Source organism: Gouania willdenowi, chromosome 22 (assembly GCF_900634775.1).
Source record: "Gouania willdenowi chromosome 22, fGouWil2.1, whole genome shotgun sequence".
In the NCBI taxonomy this organism is placed as follows: domain Eukaryota; kingdom Metazoa; phylum Chordata; class Actinopteri; order Blenniiformes; family Gobiesocidae; genus Gouania; species Gouania willdenowi.
In genome coordinates, this window is record NC_041065.1 from 4,099,732 (window position 1) to 4,110,236 (window position 10,505).

Consider the following 10,505-nt stretch of genomic DNA (forward strand, 5'->3'; position numbering starts at 1 on the left):
TTTAACTGTGACTCGGACAGAATGGGGCCGATCTCCAGTCACACTGCAATAATCTGATCAAATCAACCTGTTATATTGTTTATCAGAAGACGTTTCAAATTAAAAGGGCGCTTAATAATTCTCACGGTTTTCAATGACATTTACGTTGGGAAAACTCCATGTTCCGGGATTTGTAGACAGCCCAAACAAATGACATCACCGCCTCCTGTCCATCAGACCTCCTCCATTGACAGACTACGCGCTTTTGGCCTCCTTACGCGAGGTGGGCGTGTCAGCAGCCTAGACGGGAGAATACAAGTAAGGGAGAAGTGCGTAACTGCAGGTGCGCAAAAAAGCGCTTAAGTCCAGACGGGAAAATAGACCCCTATGGTACTAGTGGCAAAGGATTTATTCTATTCCTTAAAAGCAGCAAACATTTTGCTTATAATCTCCAAAAAGAAAAACAGGCATTAGGCTAATGCAGTAGTGAGGAGCAGAAAGCATTAACTTGTTTAAAGAAAGATGCTAAATATTATTTGTCACTTGTCACAGTAAACTGCCTCACTGAGACATATTTAATGTCCATAAGACAAACTAAAGAATAAAACGCTACCAGAGTACCACCTTGGCCAAAGTTATTTAAAACAAATACTGAATTCATTCGTATTGACACCACACAATACACAGTTTAAGCAAAAAAACATTGATTGAGGTTAACTCAGAAAAACCATGTTGTGATAAACCAATTGTGATAAAAAAAAAACGTGTTGTTTGACAGCATTATAACTGATTGAAATTACAAATACTCTGTATTTGCATATATATATATATATATATATATATATACTGTAGATAATCATGGTTGCTTATTGCTCTGTTATTATAACATCAAATCAATCAAAGCTGAAACTTTGTCTGTAAAGACAAACAATTATCACATTAACTTTGTATAAAATCTTTTTGCAAAATGCTGACGTATTAAACTCATTAAACACGGACACTGCTTCATACACAGTCACACCAGTTTTTCTCCTGGAAGCACAAATGTGTTTTTAATTTCCCATCTTTCATTAAGTGTTCTTCTGTCTGCATCAACTTTTCTCTGTGAACATCTTTTGATTTTTCTCAGTTCCACTTGGCAAACACTGCCATCTAGTGGTGGGATGCACTCACTTCACTTATCAAAATATCAACCTGCAGTAGCATACGCTGCTGATGCTAAGAAAGATGAACACATTATGTGTAGTGCAATCTTTTCTGTGACAGCTATGCAACATTTTATTCCTGCAAAAAAGAAAGAAAATAACATTTATTTTATTGCTTAGTTGTGACCATCAGCAGCCTTCCCTAAGGAAAAGTTAGCTAAACTTAGCTAGACATTAGATGGAAGATGGTGGTGCTTAAAGATAAGGATGCACCAATTGTTCAGCGCTGATTTCCCTGATTTTTAGTGCAAATGAAACCGATCTTTTCCGCCAATCAGCCCTTTTTTGTTCCCTTACTTGAGTAAAAGTAAAAAGTACATGCTACTAAATAGGGGTGAGTATTGGCAAGGATGTTGCAATACGATATTATCGCGATATTCTACCCAGTTAATATCAAAATTAAACGTAGAGATGACAAATCAAGTTGCTGTATATGTTCATCAGAAGATATTGATTATTCAGAGGACAAATTAGTCAAAACTATTTGCTTCAAAACATCTTATTATTATTAGTGTTTTTGCACATTTTCACTGGAAAACAGAAAATACAGTGTCACACTCTGCTATCATAAAATAAAGTGTAACAAGTTTCTTTTCACTGAAACTACTGTGTAGAAGTCTGAAAGTAACCATGACAACATAATAATGGCATTGTAACAACTGTAAGTGAGAATAAATCACCCTGAGTTACTGACAATGTACAAAAATAAGAAAAATGTATAATTTATCCTATTGTGTCAGTTTAAACACTGATCTGAACACATTGAAAGCATTGTAACCACCACTGAAATATTGCACAAATACACAAAAATATTGATTAAATAAAAAATAAAAAAATAGATTTATTGAAATAGCGATATATTGTTAAATCGATTTTTTCACACGCCTACTACTAAATGTACTTAAGTAGTAAAAGAGTAAAAAGTCAAACAAATGTTCCTTCAATAATAAGAGTAATAAGTTTTTTAAACCAGAAAATTCCATCTTTTATTTTACTTGTAGAAAACTGATACATGGAAATAAATGAACTCTGTTAAATACTCTGTTACTGTTTATGAACACCTGGATAATTTAGCACTAATTATAGACAAAACTTGTAAATAAAATGTTTAGAGAAAAAAATGCAAATGCTCAATTAAACCAAGAGCAACTTAAAGTTGAACATTTTAAAAACTTGAAAATGTTAACCAAAAAACTAAGGGACTCAAACTACCAAAATCTGGCGTGTTTTTATTGTGACGTCGAAGGTCTTAAAAGTAACGAGGTGTGAGGAGTAGAAAGTACAGATATTGTTTAAAAAATGTACAGTAGCGCAGTATTTGTTCTTACGTGACGAGTACAAACTACATCTGAGTTTTTTAATCCTGGAAAGTAAATTAGGTTTTAGATGAAGCTCATTGGTGACTCAGAGCTCCTGAGGGCCGCTCACATGGTCCATACGGGCTACCTGGTGCCTGCGGGCCCCGTGTTGGTGACCCCTGACGTTGAGTGATGACAGAGGGTGAGACATCACTGCTGAGGTATAATGAAGGTGAACAGAGGTTTACCACTGATGTCTGTGGACGAGAAGGAACAATGTGTGACGAGAACCCGTGTTCTGCTCCTTGTTTTTCAGCCCTGCTGAGAGAACCTATGACGGAAAGGTCCGTGTCACTGTGGAGGTGGTCGGGAAGGGCAAGTTCAAAGGTGTCGGACGCAGCTATCGGATCGCCAAGTCAGCGGCAGCGCGACGAGCTCTGCGCAGCCTCAAAGCCAATCAACCTCAGGTCCAAAACAACTGAGCCTTCCCAGCAGTGACAGCTAGCTGTTAGCTGTTAGCTGTTAGCTGTTAGAGCTATCGGAGGAATGGCACCGTCAGTTTCCCAACGCAGTTAAAGTTCTGCTTCCTCAGTGAGGGCACGACCGAGGAATGCATGGAACACTGTGAACACCCGACACACACACACACACACACACACACACACACACACACACACACACACACACACACACACACACACACACAGACTGATAACACAAAAGATGATTTTAACCTTTTTCCTCTTTTGCGCAGACACAATCTTTACTTTCTCTCTCTGCTTTGTGTAATCATTTGAACGCTTTATTAACATTCAGTTCAGAGTTTTTTTTAAAACGTCACGTCGCAATGTCCGTTTCCTGGTCAAATGTTTTAGTTTTTTTAATCTTGTGTGTCAGTGAGATAAGCTGTGTGCTTATAGTGTAGTGTAGATTGTACATAGTTCAGGGGCGTACATGAAAAGAGTAGGAAGAAAAGAAAACGCCAAACTCCTCATCCTGTGCACTAGTGCCAGTCACCTTTTGAAGCGCTTTTTGAAATGCTAACTGCAGCTGTGGCTAACAGACGCCCCCTGCAGGGAAAAGCTGGCATTACTGCCTCCAACCTGTCTTGAAATGGTATTTGTGATCAATTTTGCACTTATTCAAATAGGCTCTGTTATGTCTGAGAACGGAATGGTCACATCAGCACGAGAATCATATGCAGAGAGCACCGTATTTACATGTGATCAATGAATAAAAACACGTGATCCTCGGCCTTACCTGAACACAAACGGGAACCCCAACATTCCCTCTCACTGTAACTCCAGGTTCCTGTAGCGCACGTGTGAAACCTGACACCAACGGGTGAAGATGAACTGAGATGTCGATGGCTTTGTTGTTGCTGATGTTCCTCTCAAGGACTCACAGTTGTTTAGTGAAAGGCCTGTGTTCACCATGCGACATCACAGATCCAGGAGCTAGCATAGCTTTAGCCTAGCGTTCGCCAGTGTGACACTACAAGCTCAGCGTGTGGAGGGCAGACTTCATCCCTTTCACTTGAATACCTCAGCTCCCTGCAGGCGTCTCTGTCCCCGTCGTGTTTGGTGCTACGTTGTTTGTATTATGCTTGAATTTCACACCTCTTTTTTGCACTGTAACTATGATACCTCCTTTATTTGAATCTCTGTTTAATATCTGTGTTGGTTTTTGCTCGCCCCGTTCACCGCCCTCACTTCTTTGGGGCCAGGGGAGGTCGTGTGCTCCTCGCACAGGAAGTGACTTTGATCACATGAGAAGGTGTAAGGGTTAATCAGATCACACTCGCTCACAGTCGTCAGCAGCAAAGCAGGAGTTTCTACCTCAAAGAACGCCATGGCCACGCCCACTGTGTGACTCCATGCAGCGTACGCAACACGTGGTTCCCTCGCCGGACGAAGCTCTGCAGGTGTGTTTGAATCTGAAATGTAACGGTGCACACGAGGCTCTATCAGTGACCTGGACCCTGAGTGTTCGTCGTGTCTCCATGGATTGGTCATAGTGTGTGTGTGTGTACTGTGCATGCTTTGGTTTGATCTACATGGAAACACTGAGCACATAAAGAGCACAATCCATCACGTGCATGTAGGACGTATTTATTAATAGAAATTAGCAAGTGATGTAAAAACAAAACAAATGTGAAATCACGCCCACTCTGTGTGTGATGGGAAAAGCATTGACCCAGGTAAGGAGGGGGTGTCATCAGCACATTGGTGTCCCTTTGAAAGGTGTGTGTTTCCTTTCTTTATGTACATGTAGCACAAATGAACATTGCACTTGGGCACCATACATACATTACCTCATGTCACAGCGCGTGAGCAGAGCTGAGCGACAAAGGAGAGAGAATCACTGTAAACACATTAGAGCACCAAACTCCTGCCTTAAATCAGTAGTAAGGCCTTTGATTGTCCTTCAGCTAAATACGATCCACATCCTAATCTCCGCCTCCTCTGGGCTTACGGGAAAGAGCGGCTTGGATTTGAACACAAACTTTCCACGAGCTTTTAATGAGAGCTAAAGAAGAAATGCAGATGAAGTGTTAGCTTAGCTTAGCTCTGCTTCTGTCATCGTTCACTCCCTGCCCTCGTCACACCCACACAGGGACAACATAGACCTGATGGTTCCACTGGTGAGAAGTGTTGCTCCTGGGCTGATGGAAAAAAATCTTCTGTGCCTCATTGTTGTGAGCAGGCCAGCATGTTGTTAGGAAACATCTGCTCATACTGTAACACCGTGCTGCAGTGCTTTTACAACCTGCACCTTATAGATGACGTTTGGTTCTCTCTATATTTTTGTTTGTTTTTCTATAATGGTAGCCAAATATATCTTCAATAAAAGTAACAGCATGGTCATAATGGTTGGAGTCTGGGGCCTTAATGGGAGCTGCTGGGATTCCACTTTATTACCAAACTTTGATGATGATTCGATGTGTTTTTGGGATTTGATTGTAACCATTATTAGTATTTTTATTTCCTTGTTTTATCCAAAAAACTAAAGTTGTAACAAACACTTCCAGGAACAGTTTACGAGTTATATTTCCAACAAACAAAGACCCTCAAGTCTGGCCCTGAGGAGCTCCTCAAACTTTGGTCTTTTTGTTCTATTTCTTCTTTTGGAAACACTTTACAATAATAATCACTTAATTAAGGTTAGTTAATGCATTATTAATCATTAATTAAAAGTTTATTAGTATGTTATATATTGTTATAATGTGTTACCTTACATCAATAATTAGTTATTGCATTAATAAGCAGTTCATTAATGTCTAATGCACATAGTTCATTACATTTCATAACATTATTAAGCATTAATTAAAGTTGCATATTGTAAATACCCTTAGGTATGCATTACTTATTAATATATTGATTAAACGTAATGTCTGGAGTAATAATTTACCTTGGGTTTTTATTTAGTACATTAACAACTTGACAAAAACCTTAATAAATGTATAGCATTTATAAGCAATCGTGAGCAATTGCTTCTGTAATTTGTGTTTTATCAATATATTAATGACTACAAGAGCCCACTCCCTAATTAGGATAGATTATCTAACATCCACTGACAGATTGTTCTAAATGTACCAGTGTAAATACAGACCGACTTTCCTCAAAACCAGGACAATCAGCGATTGAATAGTTGCCGTTACCACAGGCGAATAAATCATGGGGAGAAAATCCGAAGATCCTGGTTTGACTTCAGCAGAGCTCATGATTGTGTTTTATGCTGTTGCTGTGATTCTTAGGGCAGTGTTTTATTGCCCCATGTACCCCTCAGCCTTTATTTCTTATCACAAGTACCACTTAGCTCATGTTATACATTATTTACTCTCTCGTGTCTCGTTCAACATGAACCTTGAATTTAGGATTTTTTATTCATTTATTTCAGATGTTTTGCTTGTTTTAGAATTTGAACTTCACCTTTTTGGTGGTTTTTAAAAAATTGTGCCACAAATTATTGTTAATGGATGAGAACAAGTCAGTATGCATGAAAAAAACCACCAACTGTTGCAATATTTGACTCGCAAATAAATGAGAAAATGACTTTAATGGAAATTGCTGAAAAAAGGGGGGTGGTCCCCTAATCAAATTGCGTGAGGTATAATCGTAATCTATGTTGAATTACCTTTGAAACAATATATCACTTGACTATGTTCCCATACATTTGGAAATTACTTGATATACAGGGTGGGCCCCCTGGCCCCATTTTTTCAAAAAAATGGACTTGGAGCATCTCATCATAATCATTCATAGAGTATTCATACCAAACTGCTTTCCGATTTTAACAAAAACTAAAGGAGCAGTAGTCATTTAAAAAATGGGGCCCCCTGGCGCCCCCGTGACATGTACTGGGTAATGGGCCCCATTAATATATTGGTATGTGCCAATAATTTGGTACCACCAACTGTCGTAATATTTGACTCGCGAAGAAATGAGAAATTGACTTTTGTTTTTTGGGCCCCAAATTGAAAATTGGGCGTACACATTCATAGATTATAGCTACCAAATATCAGCCCGATCCGTTTACGAATAACAGAGGAATAGCGTGTACACAACAACAACAACAAAGCGAGTGGCGTTTAGAGTCCGGTAACTCGGCCTAAAAATTTGCCTTGGGCCCCCAAAATGTTAAGTCCATCACTGATCAGAAGCGTGTATATAATACAGACAAATACAGGCTCCTCCCATTTTTCCTCATTGTTAAATTTGGAGGTTTTTATTCACAGATTTATTGTTGAGTTCTCTCACACGTATTGAGTTGATTAAGTTCCTTTTGAATGTTGACACAAAGTAATGCAACGTTACCTTCTTCATTTTATGACCAAAGCTCATGCAGTGACGAAGCTGAGCCAAAGCAGGCTGTGAAATCATGATCCAACAATGATCAGGTGTCCTGTTAAAGTCTAAACTGGGCCTGTTTCTACTCACACAGCCCTGCATGAGGACAGGATGCCCATCAGCGTCAGCAGCACTTCCTTTATTGCTTCTTTGTGACGTTCATCAGAGCAGATCACCTTCACCATGTAGCAGGTCAGGGACCAGGTAAGGGTTCTGGTCCAGACCGACTGTTGCTCCCTGGTCCGGGGGCCACATACGGGCCCATGATCTAATTTTGTGTGGCCCCCAAAATAAAATTGCAATTCATGAAGTTGGAAGATATATGAAGCTCAACATAACACAAAACTCCAGAAACACAGAAAACGACAGCAAAATGATAATAAAATGATAACAATAACACTAAAATATAACAGAAACACACTCGATAAACACACAGAAAGGCAACAAAAATGTGCCTTATTGTCAAGAAAATAGACAAAATGAGTTCAAAAACACACAAAATGTCTAAAAACTCAAAAAGCCAAACCAAAGGACTACAAAGACAAAACTGCTCTTTATTCTAAATGCTAACGTTTCGTGGCCCACGCTCTGATAAATGTTGCCTATCTCTGACCTAATATTAAATGAATACATACATATATAAATAAATGTAAGTGAGGGGAGAAATTTCAAATACACTGTAAATACATCATTAAATAAATATATGGGAAAAATGGCCAAATATTAAATATAGATTGATAAATAAAAAGGAAAATACAAATATAATGTATTTTTAATTATTTTTTTACTTTTATTTATTTAACGATTTATTTTATACGTATAAAAATATTTTTGGTTTGTTTTTATTTGTACTTTTATTCATTTATTTTTATATAATATATATAATCCTGGCACAAAAAAAAAACCTCAGATGCCCATACCAAAAATATTAATACCAATATTTTCATGGATAAAGAAGCCTAATAAGGTAAACAATATACATATATATATAAATAAATAATTTTTTTATTATTATATATTTATTTATTCTTTAGTGTATTTTACAGCTGATTTAAGACGTGGGACAAAACTGACCCATTATCATAAGAAATGCTATCAAAAGAGTGAGGTTAATAAGTTTAATAAGGTTATTTATTAAAGGCTCAGTAATAGTGAGTAATTGCCATGAAAATTCTGTAAAAATTGTCAATTATAATTTAACACAAAACTTTTTACATAAAAAAAATGTTAATCTGGGGGTAAACGGACACAAAATAGGCTCAGAAGACCACACCCAAAATATTAAAACCTATAACAATGTAACCAATAGATTAGATGATAGATATTTGTTTTTAGTGTATTTTACAGCTGATTTAGGACCAGTTATCATAGAACTAACACTAAAGGCAGGTTAACTTTATTCATTTCAGGCTCAGTAATTGTAATTAATTGTAATTGAACTTCAGTAATTGAGAACGTAATTTTAATTAACTTTCTGAGGATAAAAAAACAATTGTACTTGGAAAAAAATACTGCTCACCCTAATGGTAATTGAATTGTAATTGAACATGGGTAATTGAAAACGTAATTGTAATTGAAAAATGTAATTGACCCTAACCCTGGTTTTTAAAACACTAAATAAAGTCAATTAATTTAGATTTCTGTGACTAAAAGTGCACAAAATGTTTATTTCCATAACGTTCTTTATTATAGTGTAATAATACTATTAGCCTTTATGATTATGTTTGTGTTTATGTTTATGTTTGTTTCAATAATTCAGAGATTTGAAGGTGTTTTTGAGATTTTTCTTAATGCATAACAAAGGTAATTCACTGAGTCACATCTGATTTAAGATTGTTTTCAAATAAAATCTTTGTTTTAAGGAGAAAAAGAATAGAACAATGTATCTATATCATATATTTCTGTGACAAAACGTGTTTATGTAAACGTGGACTACGGTACTTATTGAGTGTTCACAACAGAGAACATCCTGAATGTGTTCACATGTCCAACAGTTCATGAATAATAATAATAATAATAATATTATTATTATTATTTAGAAGAGTTTAGAAACATTTTGCTGATTGCACCAAGCTGAGTTTGAGACATGGAGCATGGGGGGGGGGGTAACTGGGTGGGCCTAATGGTGACTTATTAGCTGTGCTGATACACTGCAGACTGCTGCTGACTCACACTAAGCACTCACACTATTTATTCTGCAGTGAAGGAGAAGAACCAGGATTAAAGTCTCACAACACAAGTTCATTATATTTCTTACGTTTGGAATAATATGTTTCATCATGGAATGTGTTTTACTGAGGGAGGGGACAGAACATCCATCCATCTATCCATCTATCCATCCGTCCATCCATCTATCCATCTATCCATCCATCCGTTCATCCATCCATCTGATATATACGTATTAACAGGCGGCATGAGTTCACTACGAATGTCTTAGGATCAGTATTTACTGCGTCAGGGTAGGCAAGGTAGGCAGTGCCTACCCAAGGGTGAATTGATATTTTGATTATTTGTTTTAATTATAATATAATTATAAATTATTTATTTTTCCATTTCCAATAGCCTACAGTACCTATATGTTTGAAAGTGTCAGCATTTTGTGCTTTTCATTGCCTAAATGACTAAACATCACTATTTCCTAACCGCTGTAAGGCAGGAGGAGGCCACACCCGTACGTAAAAAGGCAGCTCTCTATGCTCCGTGCTATGCTAAATGCTATACGTAAGTTCACAGTGCATTAGTGAATTGATCCCATGTGACCACTGCTGCTACGTTCTCTAGCTAGTGGGCGGGATAACACTAAGTCAGGATGACAGCGCAAGAGATGATAAAGAAACTTTGTTTTGAGGAAAAACAACAGCTTTTAAAAGATGGAGACCAACACCTGAGTTACCAGATCTTCAGCAAAGATAAGCTCCACACTGAGGCTGTTCTGAGTTGTTGTTGTTGACATTTTCTCCATGTTTCTGTGTTTCCAACACAAACAACAGATGTGCTGTCATGTCATGAGATATATCTTGTTGGGAGAATATGGAGGCTATATTAAATAATTGTTTATGTTTCTTTAATGGTGTTTATGATGTTGATTTTGTTAGATGGCTAAATACTTGTTCATGTGGATCTTGTTGGGTTTTTTCTTTCTTAGTATGAATTTTATATTTTGATAAACGCAT

At 37.3% G+C, this 10,505-nt stretch overlaps 1 protein-coding gene across 4 annotated transcripts in view; it reads left to right on the forward strand.

Annotated features, from left to right (window-relative positions):
- Positions 1-4,829, forward strand: part of dicer1 (dicer 1, ribonuclease type III) — a 65,743-nt gene extending 60,914 nt beyond the window's left edge. For 3 of the 4 annotated variants that reach the window (XM_028437579.1, XM_028437577.1, XM_028437578.1), the window contains exon 28: positions 2,799-2,964. In XM_028437579.1, coding sequence (XP_028293380.1) covers positions 2,799-2,964 — 166 coding nt within the window. Of the gene's footprint in view, positions 1-2,798 lie in introns of all 4 variants that reach the window. The other variant, XM_028437576.1, reaches the window with a different exon arrangement.
- The last annotated feature ends 5,676 nt before the right edge of the window (positions 4,830-10,505 follow it).